The sequence below is a fragment of the Syngnathus leptorhynchus genome, chromosome 4 (genome assembly GCF_054491065.1).
Source record: "Syngnathus leptorhynchus isolate UIUO chromosome 4, UIUO_Slep, whole genome shotgun sequence".
In the NCBI taxonomy this organism is placed as follows: Eukaryota; Metazoa; Chordata; class Actinopteri; order Syngnathiformes; family Syngnathidae; genus Syngnathus; species Syngnathus leptorhynchus.
In genome coordinates, this window is record NC_141198.1 from 12,814,542 (window position 1) to 12,834,704 (window position 20,163).

A 20,163-nucleotide genomic window follows, 5' to 3' on the forward strand; every position below is an offset into this window, starting at 1 on the left:
AGTCGTGACCCACTTTGCACATTTTGCACAAATGAATTATGAAAAAGCGTTCTTGCACTTTTGTTCTCAGAGTGCCAAGAACTGACGAGGAACATGACAAGTGCATGTTTAAATGTATGAAATTATGCAAATGAGAGACATTTAATTACATTGGGGTTTATACCCCTTTTTATTCACAATGTGCAACAAGCCACATTCCTAAAATCCTTGTCGTCATATTTACACCTGTCTATTGGATGCGCAATAAATATTTTTTTTAAATTGTAATTTTTACCATGACTGACCCACTTTTGGGTCCCAGCATTCGAACATCACTGCTATAGTGGGGGAGTGGTGGGTGACGGGAAGCCATCTCTCATTCTTCTTTTGTTGGTACGCTCCAACATTGCTCCACTTCCTCTCATAAGCTCCTTTTTCCTTCCTGAGGTTTTGTTTTTGCTTTCTCTTTCTTGAACCTTGACTCTTGTGTGTTTGGGCTCCTTCTCTCCCCATTGTAGGGCCCGCTGGAAGTGGCCCAGGTCTTCCTGAATGAGATCCCAGCGGACCCCAAGCTCTTCCGTCACCACAATAAACTGCGGCTGTGTTTCAAGGAGTTTATTATGAGGTAAGACGGCGTTACTGAGCGACATGCTGAGCGAAAGCCGTGTAAGACTGGAGGAGGATCTTCATTTGGCTCATGGAAAGTGTACAAATATTTTAACGACTCTTAATAAGATTTGAAAATGAATTAATGATGAATTCATACAGTATTTAATGTCACAAACAGCAAAAAAAAAAAAAAGAATTCTCTGCTATCTTGAAAGTGGCATTTGGTAATATTAATGGTTTTCTAAATACAAGTGCCATTAATCCCCCAAAGACAACAAAGCTGCGGAATGAGTTTGGAACAAAGTTTTACATAGATAGAATACAATACACAATCAATCAAAATGGTTTTGAATGACGAAAGTTCCAAAATGGCTGATAATCACAGCTGATTGCGAAACTAATCAAACAGGTTAGGATGAATAGAAATGAACACGAGCCATTGTATCAAGGGGCTGTTCTTCATTCCCCCTTCTATGATAGCGTAAGCTTTTATTCCGCACGTTATCACCAAGCTATTTTTCTTCCCATTCAAAGCATCATTGTTCCCAAGGAATTCATTGTATTTGGAATAATTAAAGCGATAATTTGAACCATCCTGCTCACGGAAATGCGTCTGTTCAATTCATTTTGGAGAAAGAAAAGTGTGTACTGCATTGCATGTGTATGTTGACCTGGTTAGCCATTGGTCCTTTATGCCTCCAAAAGCTGGTTTTCATTTTCCAAACCCTCGCATGTCACATTCCGGTCCACGCTGATTGCTACAAGCAGGTTGGCAAATATTTACTGTAATTTCCGAAAGGGTTCTTATTTTCGATCCAGGGGGAATGGGGCCTTTGTGTGACAGAAGGGAAAATCTGAGTGTTTGGTTTTTCATGGTGTCATATTAGTTTGAAGCTTTCTTCTGCACTCTAATAGGCAGCCCTGTAACAAATCAACTTATGTAGGTTTCGTCATGAAATTATGGTAAACATTGTGGCGATGTGGTGTCTCTCGGACGTTACAATACTTTTAACCCCCCCCCCCCCCCCAAAAAAAAAAGATTGGTTAAAATGGCAGATTATCAAGACACAACAACAAATAAATGTGTGAAACACAGCATAGTGGCAATTGAGCACCGACTGCTCATTTGAGCCCAGTCTTTGAACCGAAAAGCTTTCTAAAAGTTTCAGTAACGAGCGTAAATGTCATTATCTCGTCATGCGGCAGCCACCCAGCTTCCACGTGAGTAGACGTTGTCGCGGAAAAGCTTTCCCTCAGGTCGAGCGTGCCCCTGACTATTTACTGCACCGTATTGTGTTACACGCCAATGCCTTTTCCATATCACCCGCATTCGAAAACTGGGGATTAACCGTGACATGTGTTTGTAATCACGGCAGTCTCCCTGATTTGCTGCGGACCGCTTTGTCATTGTGGACGACCGCAAGCGGACCTCCTGTACATGCTTACTGTCCCACTTGAGACGCTTTGCCTTATTATTATAATCTACCCGTGTTCCTCTTTCCTGCGCGTAATTCCGTGGCTCGGCTTCTGGCGTGCAATTGATTATGTTGTTACGTACTAGCGGATGGAAACATCCAACAGTCTCTTTTGAGGTTGTTTTCGATTTCTTAATTTGTGTCAAATGGATGCAGGCTGCAGTTAGCATGAGGTTGGATTACGCTTGAATTGGTTTGCTCGGAGTCTCTCATGATTTCTGGTTTTAGGTTTGCGGTGATGACATCATATGCAAAAGTCAAGTCGAAGCTCTCTTCTGAAAGTTCATTCAGTAAAGGGAACACTTATACAATATAAAGCAGATGAAAGAAACATGATATTTGACACGATGCAAACGTCGACGTGATGCTGTGAATAGATCCTCAAAGAGTTGTACTGCTTTTATGATTATGCACCATAAAACCGTAAGAGGCCTCGGATCCACTTTATACCCCACTTTTCCTCCTCGCAGGTGCGGCGAGGCGGTGGAGAAGAATAAGCACTTGATCACGTCCGACCAAAAGGAGTACCAGCAGGAGCTGAAGAAAAATTATAACCGCTTGCGTGAGAGCCTGAGGCCCATGCTGGAGAAGAAGATCCCCGAGCTGTACAAGCCCATCATCAGACCTCGGCTGGAGAACAGGTGAAGGCTCACGTGAAAGTCACTTGCGTTAGTGCCACTGATTCAAATTAGAGCTACATTGAAATAAAGAAGTAGCTTTTATTGGCATAATGCTTGTGTATACATTTTTCTGTTAACAGGAAATTAGAGTTGAACCTTTGAAAATGTCTTCCACAGTCACATAAAACATGCATAGAGCTAATAAAAGTTTTAAGAAGATTTACGAGAGGAAATGCTCAAACTCGGTATGTTTACACGTTGGTATTTCTTTGTAGGGATTCCTTCAAACGTCTCAGTTTTCGCAAAACCCAGGAGGAAGTTTCCTGAGGGGCCATGGCGAATCGAGGATCTGACGCTTTGAGAAGGGTCGGAATAAATTGTCAGCAGCGACCTCAATGCACCCCGCGACAATTGCTTCACAATTCTCAAAAAGATAACCAGTGTTAATAATAATTATGGACTTTTGTCCATTGTAATGGAGCAGGACTTGATGCATGGAGCCGTTCACTGTCACATATTCACATGTTCTAATGATGCTGTAAACATTTTGAGATCTTCACCATTAGGTTCTTGCTGGCTTAGGACCTCATTTTTGTGCCAATAATGCAGTGCGTGCGTGCGTGCGTGTATGTGTAGTGTAAATGGTGCTAAAGGGCTTTTTGAAATTCTAATCTGAGCGTAAAACGTGCGATTTAAATGTTTGTATGTTTAAATTTGAGGTTGCTTTTTTTTTTATTATTATTTAACTTATTTGGAGTTATCTGACAAGTTTATATGTGGTGGATGGACTTAATCTGTACTAGCTTGACTATAGGTGTTATCCATGACACAAAATAGTCTACAAATCTATGAGGAAAGAGTGCATTTTAATTTTAAAATCTATTTTGTAGATTACATTAATATTGATTAAAAACAATAGTCAGGGTTCGGTACTGATGAAACCATTTTTATTGCAGTTTCACAGTGCCAAATGTATATATTTTTTTCAATTTAGAGAGCAATAATTTCAAATGCCACTGCACATTCTTAAGTTCGTGTTTACTTTTTGCATTCCAGGAAATATATGTTGTAAGTGGTCTTGTAAATATCTCTTTTCACTTACGAGCTGTCGGTGGTTCTTTATTTTCATGCAGCTTGTTTATCCAAGGCACATTTGGTAAATTACATATTTTTGTACTGTTTTGTAAACTTAATTAAAAAAATTTACACAGATCACTCTATTAAATAAAATTATATTTTCCAAACTAATTTTGAGGCATACTAATATAATAACTGGCCTTGAGATGTATTGTAAGATGCCAAGACTCACTGACCACAACTTTAAGGACATTTTCACAAGCAGTGAGAACCAATACACAGATAAATGACAATGCTCGGGTTTGATTGACAAATTCAGAAAGATCTATGAGTTCATCAATACATGTATAATTGTGGTGTAAACTGAACTGGGTCATACTGAGAGTGGTTAATAGATTTCTGTCAGTACGTTTCAATGCTGCAGATTTCAATTTTAAAATAAAGCAGCAATGTCTTTGTAAACAGCGCTTATTCTTGTTCCTAATACAAGTTGTCAGTGCACCTGACTGTATAAATGTTTTTTTTTTGTTTTTTTTTTTGTTTTTTTAAATCTATTTCAATGTTTATTTTTATTTTTTTTTACAACACCGAAGTTTAACTGTACATGTATTGTACAAACTGGCAAATCATCTGAATAAACAATACAATAAACTTGTCACTCTTCATTACTTGTTAACTTAAAAAGAATTGCATCGTCATTTTATATTTTCATGTAGGTTAGGTTAGAAAAACATCAGCAAGTAAGTGAAAATACAATCTAAAAGTTTCAATGCACTAATTATGGAAGAAGGAAAAACTACAAATGACTGGAGTCGCGAGCTTATTACGTCACAATTATAGTACAACGTTATTTGCATTGAAAGTTCCTTAACGTAGCAATTATTTCAAACTTAACTCGCAACATATATGCGATTTGATACATTCAAGATATTCACACAATAGATGATCATCAATTACACTCGTGCAACATGAAAAAGACGTGAGATACGAAAAGAACTACATTTCCCTCCTCTCACTTCTGTTTGACGTCATCACATTTCGACAGTTTTAGCGGTCTCGTTTTGTGACTCGGTGAGGGGCAGTCAGGTCAGTCAGACTCAGTGTTATGTAGACAGCGTTTTGTCAAGTCTCCATTTTCTACGAAATTTTACCGCTATTGTTTTGATAGGGACTGAAATAAAAATAAAAACGATGTCACGTTAGTCGTGCATCTTGTCACGGCTCAAATTCACTCAGGGTTAGTCAACGCATGAAAAGCAAAGTTTATGCACGACTTCCGTTTCACTGCACCTGGGTTAATTGTCCTGTCTGTCACTCTTTCTCAATGCAATTCAAATTTAGCGCTTAAATCATTTTACTGTCACTCGAACGTTTGAACAGATATTCCTGGTCTTTTGTGTGACATGGAGGACCAAGAAGGGGACCTAAACCCGAATACTGACGACCTTCCACTTTGTGCCAATACCAGCCACATTCTAGTCAAGCACTATGCTCTTGACCTTACTGTTTGTTTTGACAAGAAAGTCATTAGTGGTAGTGTGGTTCTGTTCCTGGAACCTACGATTTTTGGAGAACCTGAGGAACATGATGGGAACCAAACTGCATGTTTCAGAAACACTGAACAGTGGCCAAGTGATTTTCCAGGTGTCAGGATGGCAGCTGATCATATCAAGTCCTCATCCGAAGGTCATTTCATCTTAGTGCTGGACTGCTGTGACATTACTGTGTCAAAGGTGGAGCATGTAGACATCACCTCATTGTCAGACGCTTTTCCTGGCGTCGGAGCCCCTGACCTCATCCAAAGGCTGCTCTCCATGCCTTCTGCTCAGTGGAGGAGGCAGCAGGAGCTCTTCTCAGCGTGCAGCCGTGCGCCTGGTCTTGACCAGGATGGTGTTCCTCTGCATTTTCACACTAGTCGCTGGAGTCTGCACGTGTGGAAACCGGGGGTCTCCTCCCCACAGGAGTTCCCTCGGGCCATCAGGATTTACTACGAGACGATGCCTGTAGGGGGCTCGGTGAGGTGGACCAAAGACCAGGACAACAGGTGAGTCAAAGTAGGCAGTCTGATAATCCATTGTTTCCCAACCTTTATTTATTAAAAAAAAAAAAAAAAAACACGGAAAAGCATCAAACAAAAACATCACTAAAAAATATAATCTCACAAGGTATTTTTTTAAATATACGTACTTTTTCCGCGTTGATTTTTTTTTTTACTCCAAATTATACTAGTCTTTTCGGGTGTTTGAATTTGGTCTCTTATTCATTCCAGGGCGTGTGTGTACACCGCCGGCTCGCCCATCAACAACCGAGCCCTCTTCCCTTGCCAGGAGCCGCCTGTTGCCATGTCAACGTGGCAGGCCAGAGTGCGGGCCCCCCACGACTGTGTGGTCTTGATGAGTGGGGAGGAGCAGGTTGTGCCTACTGAGGATGGGGACACAAGTATGATTTTTTGTTGTTGTTGTAACTCTTATGGGGTAAAGGAACCCAATGTTGCAGATTGTACACTTGCCTTTTTAGACATTTGCACTTGGAGAGGATGGTTTTTTTTTTTAGGTGGTACATGGTATAAAAAGTTTGACTGATCTGGAAAACATCTGTACTCAAACAATGAAAACATTCCTTTCTCCCTGATTTCATGTAAACATCGCACGTAAGATATTTTACAAGCCTTTGTCTCCCGTCTCCACAGATATGTTGCTGTGGAACTACTACGTTACGATGCCCATGCCGGCTTCCACCTTCACCTTGGCAGTGGGCCGCTGGCAACAAGTCCCCGCTCAACTACTTCCCGCGTGCGTAATAGGGCGGAGCGAAAGGGCTGATGAGTTTGGGGAGTCCGTCCCAGTGTCCTCACGCGGAGGTTCAAGCCACGAAATAGTAAAAGCCTCCAGGCTCCACACTGTCAGGTAGCGTGTTATTTTTTTTGTAGCGTTTGCTTTATATTTTGGCAAGAGCTCCTCCTTTCCTGGCGTCATTAAAGCGAGTCTGGCCATTGCACATTCCATGACAAACCTTTCCCTTTTCATTCCCCCCCCAAACATGGTGAGCAGCAGCTCTCGCTCAGCCTTTTCATGACAAACACATCAAAGCGCTGAGAATTCCATCCTTTGGATTCAGCGCCCAGTCGAAATTATCCTTGGAGTGCAAACAAGTAAAGCAGACACACATTTTTTATGGATAGAGGCTACAGTGAGGGACTGGCTTGCAGGGGCCTCTTGGCTGAGGGTCCCCACTCCTCAGCCCTGCTGCGTCTGCCAGTGATTTCCAGTAAGCCTCCTCCTCCCGCCCTGGTTTTCCTCCCGTGGCAGTCCAGCCGTAGCCTGCCGCCGGCCTCAGGAATCTCCCACTACAAGGCAGGCCTTTATTTTCAGTGAATGGCTGGAAGGAAACTTGGATGCGGCTCGAAAAGCCTCGGATACGGAGTCAGCGCTGGCTGGCCATTGCGTTCAGAAAGAATACGATTGCAGAGTGACACCTTGATATTTTTAGGAGCGGTTTTGTCTATCGTCCATATTTCCACGACTTTCATTCCCACGCTTAGAACAAAGAGCTAGCACACATGGAAGGAGTATTATACCTCACGCACACTGCTTGCTCTCAATGGGAAAAGTCTATTAAAAGGCTTTTTTTTTTATTAACCTTGGATTAAACTTGTCTTTTCCTTTTCAATGCGTTCCAAGGGAAGAACGGACCGCCCGCTCGGCCTCGTCCTCTCAGCACGAGAGCGTTTCTGTGCTCGACCATTCAGCCATGTTGGATGACGGCTTCCCTTGTTCCCATGGCGACTACCCTTGCCGCCTCATCGAGCGCGCTTTCAAGTCCCAGCATGTGATCCCGCACCGCGTGTTTGCGCCCACCGGCCTACTGCAGAAGGCTCAGGTTGGGACCGTTCACCCTTCAGACGATAACGCAATGGTGCTTTGACTTAACGATTGAGTCACGATCAGTCGCGTTGTCGATTTGATTTTTTCTCACGAGTGAGCTTTTTCCTAACCGATTGTGAGTGCTGAGAAGATGCAGATGTTACCTAGTTTGCCCTCCCTGAGCATGACAGGTGTTTTGGCATGAAGCAGTACTTCAAAAAAAAGAGACAAAGTGTGCTTGCTTCAAGTTGTTTATTCCTGTCTCCCAGACATTTGAATTTCCTGTTAACTTAAGCAAGAAAAACGATAGCTTTTGTATTCAATTTTTTTATATAAATACTTTCAAGATTTTAGCTTTCCTCATGCTTTACACAAATTATTTTGATGAAATAATTTGCTTATCAACAGAGGGCACCAGAACGGAGTGAGCACTCTGTCCTCCATTGTTGTCCCACTATCCTTTGTTGAATAAATGTTCTCAATAAATGTATTTCATGTTGTCATCCTAGAGCCGAATCCTCGCCCTTTTGCCGCGATGTTTAGCCGCGGCCCAGGCAATTCTGGGAGTTCATCCCTTCCCCCGCCTTGATGTCCTCATCGTGCCAGCGGGGTTTTCCAGTCTGGGCATGGCCAGGTACGAACACACGCTCAGGGCGGACAGAGAGTAACGGTTAGTTACCATCTGGTAGGACTGGGTCGTGGCTGTGGTCAAAAAAGCAAATATAGACCGACTCCGTTCATTAGAAATCGTCGCACTGTATGTATTCACTGGAGCATTGGTCAAGCAGGCCGTATAAATCCTCCGATGATATGTTTTGAGGTGTTTTAGCCTTTTTGGACGACGCAAGCTATAATTTGCGCATTGCAACGAAAACATTGAGTTTGGCTTCCACGCTGTTGACGCTTTAATCCGCGGCCTGGGCTCCACTTCACTTGTTTGTAGAGTGTGATTCATGGCTGGTTTTTGCATGTAACCCTCCCCTCATCCTTCTTTTAGAGGTCCTCGCAGAATTGGAGGTTCCAAGTGTAACTCCCCATTAGTTATCTCCGCTTATGAAATGTGGCCTTCGTCTCCTTTCCTTAAAAACTGGACTTGGGCCTACCTCATCTTCCCTGAGCTCGATTCCCCTCAATCCCCCCCCTTCTGCACTCCTCAGCAGTGGTTCAGGTGGTCTCCAGGCTCTCCTGTCTAACAGCCAGCTTTGTGTTGATGTGTTTGCGTGCAACGTAAGCCGAGGTCTGCTTGTTGACGTGTGGGGGCAGAGATGCGGCAAGGCTCGTTCACGGTCCTCCGCAAAGTAGATAAATCTGCTTTTATGCAGATCTTTGTTACGCCTTCAACGTACCGTGTCCTCTTCACCTTCTACCTACTCTTGTTATCTCGCACTTCTTTTATATGGAAACATTGCGAACTGGAATTTTCAAAACCTTTTTTTTGCATAAAAGACACTTTTGATATCTTATTATATTGTATTTAACCTTTTAAAAAATACCCCAGTTGTTTTTTTTTAAAACTTTTTTTTTAAGACAAAAATTTTCTTTGTATTTCTTCCAATTATAATAACCTTTAAACACCATAAAATCTGACTGATTATTTATAAATATCTTTAAAAACAAAAATCAGTATGACCTAATACTTGTCAGGCTTTACTTTTTCCAAAGTATTTTATCATCCTAATGTTCAGCCTTTTTTTTTAATTTAATATTAACATTTGTTAGTCTGTTAAATAAAACCATAAATTGTATCCTTTTATCAAGATGATACTCATGTTATAATGCAAAAATGAAAATGACATTAGATTAACATTCATATCAGAAAAAAACATTCTCTATAATTATTCTATTTTTTAAATGTGCTGGCATTGAGCTAAATAAATAAATAACATGTCGATCGAATTAGCTGTCAACGGATTTGGTTGTCGACATAATCGTGACTAGTTTGATGTCGGCAGCCCGAGTGTTCAGTCGACGTTGTCCGTGTCTCTGTTATTTTATTCCCTCGCAAGACTGGACGTGAGCTCATCGCCGCAAATGCCTGCTCTGTGCGTCACGGCCCCAGATTAGCTTCTCTCGCAAACATTTGGACAGCGTCGAGGTCGCTGCCTGGGCCACTTCTCAACTTTACACATTTATTGCAGCAAACGTTCCCCCCTAAATGCCCTTTGATCTTGATCCCTTGGTCTTGTAAAAATCTTTTCCTGTGCTGCATTTATTTTTTGAAAGCACATCAAGTTTTAACACGCAGGCTGCTCTTCTGCGCCTTTTGCCCGATAGATGTTTTCAGTTCCTCAAGAGGATAGCTCCCAAGTACTTTCATACCGCATTTCTGCAAATAGTGGCCTCCACTTTAATAGGTGTCTCTGTTTAGGCAAAATAAACACCTCAACCCAAATAAGTACCTCGGGGAAATATTGTGGTCATACTTCAATTGTGAGATTTCATTGTTGAACCCATTTGAACCCTTTTGCTAACTAAAACGGCAACACCGACTGTGGCTTTTCTGACCGTTTGCGTTCCACTCACATCTGTGCTTACTCTGCACTGCACCTAGTGGTTAGAACATCTGAGGTTCTGGGTTCAAATCTCTGTCTTTTAAACACATTCCCTGTGTTTGTGTGGATTTTCTCCATCTACTTTGACTTCCTCCCGCATTTAAAAAAAAACTTGTACGTTCAACAAAATTTGACCCCAAGCCTGACAACTCCAAGGCAGACATACTCGCCGCTTGTCAACCCTATTATTTATCGGTCGATAAATCCATTTCAACTAATAAAACGTGGCTTCATCCCTATAGTTTCCCTATTTTTAAACTCCTCGTCTGTAATAGGTCCCTGATCTTTATTCCTGTTAACTAAATAAACAGCACTTCCCACTTATGAGGAAATATGGTACTCCCCGCCCTTGTCTGCCTGCTAAAAATTAACTCACTACCAGGGAACAAGATTTAAGGACTTCATTAAGCTTGAGACAACACTTGCATTGACTCCCTATAAAAGTCGACATGGGTCTCAGCTCGCTCATCTAACTTGAATCCTCCTTTCGTCGCGGGTGGTTTGGGTCCCAAGTTGCCCACGCACGTCACAGCGGGGAGTTTTGCATTCGGATGGTGGGGAGGTCAACCAAAATGGAAGATTGAGACTGAGATGAGACACCGAGGCGGGGTTCGCAACAGGCCGGCGGACCCCCGGGATGTGGGAGAGGATGTGCGGATTATTCCCAGCAACAAAAGCCATTAGCCTCTGGAAGGACTTCAGAGACGAGCGCTATTTAATCTCGAAATTGGGAGGCATGTGGGAACATCTTGGGAATGGGCCAAGTGGCGATTTTGTGCAGTGGCCCGGTGGAAACAGCAGGAATGGTGGGCCCTGTGGCAGGCAGGCATAAAGCTGTTCTACTGTGATCCAGAGGAAAGGGAGAGGTGGAGGATTCACAGTGGTGTGAAGTTTTTATACCCAGATACACAGTAGGATGGGGGGGGGGGGGGGCAGGAAACGCAAGATTAAGAAGTCAAGTAAGGGCAGGTCTGCATTCGGAGACTGCCACGCTGTGTAGTCTCAGCACACACACAATTATGTGTGAATATGGCCTTGCACAAATATAGGCATGACGCCAGTCAGCACTTAATGGAATTTACCAATTTTAGGTGCTTTTATATAACTATGAGAAGCAAGTGTCCCCCCCCCCCCCCCTCTCTCCTAGCATAAGCCTCGTGTTCTTTGGCTGCAGAAATTCTTTTAGGCAACGTTTTTCTCCGAGGAAGACAAATTGACACCGGAAAAAGGAGCGCAAATGGAGAGAAGAACAGTTTCAAATTCTTGCTGAGAGACAAAAAGGGGCCTTGAAAGAAATGATTCTTTTTTCCCCTCCCGCCGTATCGCAATAACTCGTACTCGGGGCTGGGTACTGATCTTTTCTCGGTACTGACCCATTTGGGTCGGCGCTACTGAACACCGAAATCAACTGGAACTGTGTTTCAAAGTTTCTTTCTTGGCCGTACGGCAGTGGAAGAGTTGGCATTTTCCGTGGAGAGTGCACACCAGCGGAATGACGTCACCGACTCATAAAACCCAGCTCTAAAAATACATTTCCTGATTTTAAGCGCAACCACATGTGAAGTCGCGCGCCACACAAATATGAAGTATATTGGACCAGTGCTGACGTTTTTTTTTTTTTTTGTGGCAGTCTGCAAGATGTCCTGTGGCACTGAGCTCCCTCTTTTGGTTCAGTGCTGTTGCTATGACAGACATCTGGTCTGGGGGAGGAGACCCACCATTGTCAATGGCGTTGTAGCTGTATGCGTATGCTCCACTGCGTTGGTCATCTCGAGAACATCACGTACTATCTCTTCGTTGCATCTCTACGTCATTCGCCTCCGACTGGGAGTGACAGGAAGGGCACCGCGTTTCCTTTATAGCCGAAGTCTCTACCTGCTGGACTTGTCAAACTCGTCAGAAATGAGTTTAGCTTCGTAGCAAGGCCAAATGAGGGCATGCTAAGAAAGTGCTAATCACAGCCTCCCCCCCAAAAAAAACATTTGTCGTGAAATGACACAAGTGTTGAAATGGACCTTTTTTTAGTGGCATGAGCGATGAGGGTGTTACGCTTCACTGCTGACACACGGATTCCTGTGCTTGTCTCGATATGAATGGATCCATTGTTCGTGTAATGGTCGCGATATGTGTTGTGGAATGATGTCACACAAACACACATATGTCATTGTCATGTTGTTTTCCAGCAGGCAAACGTGAGATGACCCTACATTCTTGATAGTGGACTCTGATAAGCCTGTGTGTGCAAAAACAGTTTTCAGACCTCGTTGGATAAATTCCTAATCCTCTTTTTTTTTTTTTATTGATTCCTTTTAAGCCTTTTAGCTGATAGGTGGCTGTCTGAACAAAATTGGGTAAAAAGGATCACGGACCTTCTGCTTGCAGTGCAGTGGCCATATAGCTGTCATAGTAGGCGAATTATACCACGGTGTATACCTCTTGACCTTACTAAGTGGCACCGGAGGATTTTCAGCTTGACTTCAGTTGACTACATCCCATGTTTATGGTCTTACAGGAAGTAACATCGGTCCCATTTAGGAGGAAGTTACTCGCCAGGCGGGCTGCCTGAGGCTCTGGGCACCCCGCTGGACGCTATCCAACTACCACCGTGCCCTTTAGTGCAGCGACACCTTTTTAAACTTTTATTGGACTGAGCCCACGATTGCGTGATTTTTGTGGTCGGCCACTAATTACGAGATTGGTGCTTTTAGTACCGGCTCGTGAGCTAGCCTAAGTGAACATTTACATACAGATAATCCGTGAAACTGACGTCATTTGCCGACGACAAAGCGCACGGGATTAAAACCTACATATAAGAACAAATGTGCAAAACAATTTCATTGACTGCACACGCCATATTTGATCCTTTCGCAATTCAGAGCCGTGATTTCCAACCGGTGTACAATAACAATTAGCATTAATCACATGTGCACCATAAATTGAGCCAAGATCAAGTTTTTGTAAATTAATAGGCTTGAGAAACTTGGGAAAACTTAGGGTACACTACTTTTTTTTTTAAGCTATAAAATAAATCTATTATCAAACTTCTGAATCTGTGTTCAATGACCCAACCTCGACAGTTTCATTTCCATCAATTTCGAACACAGTCACGTCCATTTAAAGCGCAAATAACAGCTTAAAGCCGCCGCTCTTTGTCCTTCTGCTATTCCCCCTCGTCTTGTCCTCCTCTCTCTTGTTTATCACGTCTCAAAGGATTTCCTGCTTTTCTGCTCTCCTCTCCGACTCGATCCGCACCGTAACTCTAGAAGTGTGCGAAGGAGTCTTTGCTTTTCAGGAGCGACTTGGGAGGTATTGTGAGAGGAAGGTGTGATTTTTTTTTTTCTTCTTTTTTTCTATGGGAGGGCGACATCTCTTAATCAAGTAGTTAAGGATGAGCAGTTTTTTTTTTTCTTCCCGCCTTAAGTGGATGTCCACTGTTTCTGTAGTGCCATAGAGGCACCGTGACGGGGTGAAAAGGAAAGTCCGCATGCTTGCACAGGCACAGAGGATGGAGGAGTGCCCTGTACACACTTTAATGTGATTACAAGTAATTAAGACTTTTTGGAAGAGCGTTTTAATTCCTGGAACCTTTCTTCCCAGCTCACAAATCCAAAGTGTTGGCACTCGATTCTTTCTCCACGCTCTCGGTAGCTCGGCATTGTCTACTCTCCATGCAGCTTTGGCTGCTCTTGACACTTGGAAGCCTACTTTGAAAGCATATCACTTGCTTGAAAAACAGAAATTGAGGAATGTTAATGAAATCTAGTATTTCATTTCATGTTATCATTAAGAAAAATCCATCAAGCTACAGTATATGTTTTTCCCGGGGTATAAAATTACGTATATCAAGATCAATTTTTTTTTTTTTCCATTTCTGTCACTCGTTAAAGGCACTGTGATCTTTTTCTTCCTGATAACTTGTGTTCTTTCTGCTGTCCTGAGGAACACAAGGCCCAGATCCATCATCTTGACTTTTTTTTTTTTTTTTTTATCCATCATTTCCCTGCGCTTTCAATAGACCAGCATTTTTCATATGCAATAAAGTTTTACCTCCACTTGAAGCTTCAAGCCGGGCAATTTTACTCCAGTTGACAGGCGCGGCTGACACACTTTGTCGTGAAAAAGTGTGACTATTTCTCTGCGGCAAGAATCAACGAAGGATTTATTTTTGATAGTTTAAGGATTTTACGAGCAACTGTAAAAATGTATTTGCGGCATTACTCAAAATTATAGCCACTCTCAAATCCCCGCCCGCCTCCCTCCTTTTTCCCCTGGAGGTGACATCGTCTCTACGCCCCTATTGTGATCAATGATCGGATAACCGAGATGTGTTGCATCGAACTGCCCTTAGATTCGAACCTGCCGGCAACAGCTGGCATATAGTGCCGCAAGTAACAGTAAAGCAGACACACTGTGCTATAACTCTGGATTAAAGGCCACGGCAAGACAGGCCTGTCCCTGCACACCCATTCCCCTAACTAATGGATGAGTCCACAGAACCCATTGCAAGAAGTGATGGATGGATCCATTGTGCAGCGTAGGGGACACGGCTGCTCTTCATGCGTATCCTCAGCTTTCTGTGTGTTTGTGTGGAACCTTGAGGCTGAGGGTAATTTCATCTGTCTGTGCAAAGCCAGACGCTTTAATGGGCGTGGGACCTCTGCGAAACAAAGTGCCGCGAAAAGCTATGCTGTAATATTTTCCTCTTCCCTCACGTTGCGCGAAGCCTCGGGGAGAGAGAGCTAGGCTTGCACGTCTCGCATTCTGTACTGAGGGGACGAAATCTGCAACGGTCCTGAAATATGAAGTTTTGATTTTATAGATGGCAATTAGTAATGGGCCCTTTTTTTGTGTGTGTGGTGTAAGCATATGTAATCACATGGCACACATAGTCATTGTCATACTTTTTTCATCTTGTTCATTGTTGTATAATTAAAGCCGAGGAGTGTTTTACTCTAATCGCGCCCTTGGGAAAAAGAGCTATGAAGCATGATTCTGCCGCCACCATGCTTCAGTATCTATGGCATCCTTTCGTTGATGAGCAGTGTCTGTGCCAAACATACCTTTTCGAATTCAGTTGGCTCCCTAGCAGAGTTACTGACCTCATCCTATCAATTTTGGAATTTTGCTGCAAGAAATGATTGTGACACAAACATAACCGACGGCCCGGGCCCGTGACAGTTTTTTTTTTTTTTTTTTCAAAAGAAATTGTATGATATTGTGTGGAATCAGTGGGGTTAGAAAAATAGCAACACTAGATTAGGTAGTTAGGTTGTTAGGTAGGTGGATAGAAAATAACATCTGTATGACTACACAGTTTCCATGGCAAAACGTAGCCTTCTTTCCACAGCATATCGGCACCATGTTAGTCGGTGCAGCAGTTCCAACCATATTGCTCTGCTAATGTGCAGTTATGAGCTCAATATAACACCTAACTTTTATGATTTTTTTTTTCTTTTTTTTTTTTTTTTTTAATGATTTCCTTCTATATTCTGGAGATGATGCGGTGCTTTCACAGTCTATCACCTCAGAACCTTGTTCTCTGGTGTTGCATAACAAAGGAACAACATTCCCTTTATCACCTACCATTAGAAATGTGTTTTCCGCCTGAACCTTTTAACTGAGGCATCGGTGGAAGCCAAATGGGGGGGGGGGATCTTTCGTGCTGTGCGACGGCTGATTATTTTGCATGCAAAAGTGTACATGAAGGCAAGACTATGCGTGTCATGTTTATCGCTGACAAACGTGTCGAAGCCAGCTAAACTCAAATTTGACTTCCTAAAACGTGTGTCACATTTATTGCATGACCTGGCACAATGTAGTACAACCTTATGTTCCAGGATGCTGTTTGACGTTAGAGTTGTTAGAATTTTGACGCCGTTTTCCCAACAGCAAACTATGGTGCAGTCAATATATTTATTTATTTATTTATTTATTTATTTATTTATGTATTTATGTATTTATTTATTTATTATTTTGAAGCAGTCAATATTTTAAGGGAATTCAGAGATTATTTTTTTTTCTAAATGACTAATGCATTGTACTTAACTGAAAATAACTGCTAAAGACATGTTTACAATGATCATTTTCCTCATATTTATGAGAACTAATTACATCTTCTCATAAGTGAATACAATTAATTATTAATAGTATATTATAAGTGTATCTAACGAGCCCATGCAGCCATTGACACCTGAGTATGATATCGTGTGTTGTTGTAGCCGCCTCCTTGATACCAACAGGAGATGCGTTCATTCGAAACGTATTTAAATGAAATAGATATGCAAAAGAGCGTGAAAGCACATAACCAATTCGCTTAGATCAGTGACATGAACAAACCCTAAAGTATGGCCCCCACACCGGCTCATAAATATCCTCTGATAATGGAGCGTGCCGCGAGTGACAAGCAGTCATTTAGGGCAGGCAGTCGTTTAACAGATGTGTTGTCCTGTCGCAGCAGCTACGTGACTCCACGGCAGAAATCGGAGCAGACGGCCAGCTCGCCAGTCTGAGTGTTTGTAATGTTTCAAATCTATGCCGTTGCATCGCTACCAACATACGCACCCATGAACACACTCACACACACACACACACACACACACACACACACACACACACACACACACACACACACACACACACACACACACACACACACACACACACACACACACACACGTATAATAAGCACATACACATGAACTCACCGACATTCCTCTGGCATGACATTAGACTTTGGATTACACCAGGAATGAATGGCACAGAATTGTTTTACTGTTAGGAGAGGAGTGCTCAGCTATCACTGTTCAGCTGATATGGATCAAAAGTGACTTTACCCAAGTGTGTGTGTGTGTGTGTGTGTGTGTGTGTGTGTGTGTGTGTGTGTGTGTGTGTGTGTGTGTGTGTGTGTGTGTGTGTGTGTGTGTGTGTGTGTGTGTGTGTGTGTGTGTTGGTGGTGGTGAGAGAGGGGGGGGGTCATGTCAGGTCTTGTTTTTTTTTTCTTCAGAAAGCCTACATAGGGCACGCTTGGCCTCATCAGTTTATGACTCGTGTAGATGCCCATGTCCATGTAATACTTCCACATGACAGCAACCAAAACGACAGTCTAACTTAACACCAATTTATGTCGCTATGAAATATTTCCATTTAGAAACAACAGATGATCCTTTTTGTCATAGCTTGTATTTATTTCCAGACTTGACTGAGATACAATCTTTGTGATTGGGGCATCTCTCTGGGGACCCTGGTCTGGCCCCTATGCTCATGTGATCTGGCCCTACATGGACTGGCATTTGGCCTAGCCCGGTGGGGGGTGGGGGGCGCGGGGGGGCACTGTCTGAGAAGTACAGAGCTGATCTGCAGCCAGCCTGGAATTCCAGACATTGGGAGTCAGACATGTTAAAAAAAGGATGAAGGCTGGTAGGAGTTTGGTCAAATAGGCTCTAGTCTTGAAAATAGCCTACTGACTTTGTCCAAGAAGGAAGGGGAGGGGAGACAAAGTTTATTCCCGTCGGCTGACATTAGGAACGGGCGACCTTTCCGTTGATAGAAAAGAATAGACAACAACGTACTTTGTGCGAATGTCATCTTTCATGTGGCTTTTGTCCATCGCTGTACTTCCTTCCCGTCTCACTGAAAGGTTCATGTTTGCATGTTTCTATAATGAATCTACAGTATTTCCTCCTGTAGTGGCCCGGGTCATTCTTATCTGGGCTAAAGTGTTATTTGGTGAGAAATATTCATATGTACCGATGTATTTTTCCTCTAATCATATTTTTGGCTGAAATCTATCCATCCATTTTGAATTTAGTGATTAAAACCCCGAACCTCATCTAATTATGGAGCAGATATGCTTACCCTTACGTCCAATGTGTACTAAAAGAAATTGTACTATTATTTTAGAAAGGAGGATGACACATTAGGTCAATCACCTGTCACCTCAACAAGTTCAACAAAGTTGCTCCTTCTTTTCCTTCCCTCTTTCTCTTTTTATCTTTCTTGACGCGCCTGTCTGATATGAATGGTTCATTTTATGTTCCTACCGTCTCCCCCAAATCGCTCCCTATATTTCAAACTATCTTTGTACGTATAATCTCTTTTTCTTTCTCACCCACTTGTTTACCCATACAGTATCCATACTGCGTGTTTATCAACATCATCATTTTCTCTCCCTGGGATGTTTCAGTAGTGTCCCTGCTATGAGTCGAGCTGAGGATGTCAATTACAGGACTATGATAGGGCTCCGCTTGCATTATGCATGGCAGTGTCCCGCTGGGGAATAAATGGCCTACAGCCAGGGATGATGGATGGAGGGATGAATAATGGATGGAGAGATGGAGGAAGGTAACGCTATTGCAATCTGTGTCCCGCTAAATTGAAGACTTGCCCTGGCACACACCTGACGCTCAGGGCCGTCCGTCTCACCCAGGGCGAGTGGCGCTCGCCCCGTTGTCACACGAAAGGCCACGAGCGGGCTTTAATCACTCTTTAAGACCCGTTTGGGTTATATGTACTACTTGAGGTATTTGCTTTGTCGCCCAATCTTTACACCACCTTTCAACTTGATTCACCTGGACTCGGATTTGTAGGCCGGCAAAGATTTTTATATCACACCGCGCAGCTGTAATGCAGGAAATTCTGAAGTTTTGTTTTGAGAGTCCAGAACTCAGTGACAGCTGGGATATGCAGGTAATTTTTTTTTTTTTGTACTCATGCCAGACATACATTTCAAAGGAATTATTAAATAGCATGAAAGTGCTTTGAAGGCTTACTTAATATTCACATCTATTGTGAACGCAGGTGTGCAAGTCTACGTTTCTGCAAGTCCACCCATGCGGTTAGCCTCCACGGGGGTCCCCCTGTGCCAACTATTGTCAGTCAGTGTACCAACCAACGTGAAAGATGCCGTTGTTTGGTGTCCCCGGCCGTGGTGGGATGACACCGTTTGTCACCGTGGTGATGGATTCCGCCTCTCTCCGAGGAGCGTGTGCAAACGGCGTCGCTGAAAGGCTGTCTTTGTGTTTTCACGCTCACTCACGCACATGTGCGCCGCCGGAACGGACAACAAAGGCATGCTTATCCAATGGGAGGGGAGTAAGATTAGGCTCCAAAGACATTCGTAAGGCGAATGTTAGCGTGCGCTGCTCCGGAGAGCGCCTTTGTTGGAGTAATCAGGAGAAACGTGGGATTACATTTGAGATGTATGCCCATAAGACCCTTTTGTATGATGTCGATATGTTGCTAAAGCTGCTGTCTATTTGATTAACTCTCCTCAGAGACACAACAGACAAGTCTTTCCAACATCAGCTTATGACGCTCTTAAATTGATTGTCAAGCAGATGCTTTCTTACTTGCTTTCAAGTTGACTTTGTTGTGGAAACAAAATATAATCGCGCTTCCAGGATTCTGATGTAACCATGATGACAGCGACTCATTTACTAGTGTTCAATGTACTTAGTTAATAAATGGCCAATGATCGAGCCGGTCAGTTGTAAACATTGTTTTTCGAACGGAATTTGGTTCAGCTTAAGAGGTTTGAAAATCAACAATGGTCTCATACGAAACGTGAGCCGATCATTTGATTTTCATACCGATAGGAAATTTGAAAAGCTCATCCACCGTCATTTTACTCTCACACATAAATATGCTCATTGTAAAACTTTTTACGTGACAAGCAAATATCTTCAACACCTTTGTCGCATAGTTCTCAAAAGCACTCAAATACAAATCCTCCCATCCATGTCAGGTCAACAGCAGTTGGGACTTCTTGAGTTCTTGTGAGCATAACAAGCCAACCAAGACAAAGAGCATGCATTCATCTTCACCCCACCATTTTCCATTCTCCCCTTGCAGACTTGCCGGCCTCTTGCGCACGGTGGGTCCGGGAACCCCCCCTCCTTCCCCCACAGCCCCCGGGCCACTTGAAGACGCTTACGTAAGACACAAGTAAAGGATGTTCAGGAAATGTCTTCAGCCGTGACCTTGGCTTTGA

At 43.0% G+C, this 20,163-nt stretch overlaps 2 protein-coding genes across 7 annotated transcripts in view; both read left to right on the forward strand.

Annotated features, from left to right (window-relative positions):
* dock8 (dedicator of cytokinesis 8) overlaps positions 1 to 4,395 on the forward strand; it is a 40,965-nt gene extending 36,570 nt beyond the window's left edge. The window contains exons 46-48 of the mRNA XM_085908972.1: positions 498 to 604; positions 2,534 to 2,704; positions 2,959 to 4,395. Of these exons, the coding sequence (XP_085765098.1) occupies positions 498 to 604; positions 2,534 to 2,704; positions 2,959 to 3,010 (330 nt within the window). The 3' untranslated portion in view covers positions 3,011 to 4,395. The remainder of the gene's footprint in view (positions 1 to 497; positions 605 to 2,533; positions 2,705 to 2,958) is intronic.
* A 403-nt stretch (positions 4,396 to 4,798) lies between these two features.
* aopep (aminopeptidase O (putative)) overlaps positions 4,799 to 20,163 on the forward strand; it is a 55,777-nt gene continuing 40,412 nt past the window's right edge. For all 6 annotated transcript variants that reach the window (XR_015065858.1, XR_015065857.1, XM_085909858.1 and 3 more), the window contains exons 1-5: positions 4,799 to 5,804; positions 6,030 to 6,199; positions 6,450 to 6,666; positions 7,441 to 7,639; positions 8,133 to 8,257. Coding sequence is in view for 4 of the 6 variants with exons in the window: in XM_085909858.1 (XP_085765984.1) it covers positions 5,164 to 5,804; positions 6,030 to 6,199; positions 6,450 to 6,666; positions 7,441 to 7,639; positions 8,133 to 8,257 (1,352 nt within the window). In the remaining 2 variants the exon portion in view is untranslated. The remainder of the gene's footprint in view (positions 5,805 to 6,029; positions 6,200 to 6,449; positions 6,667 to 7,440; positions 7,640 to 8,132; positions 8,258 to 20,163) is intronic.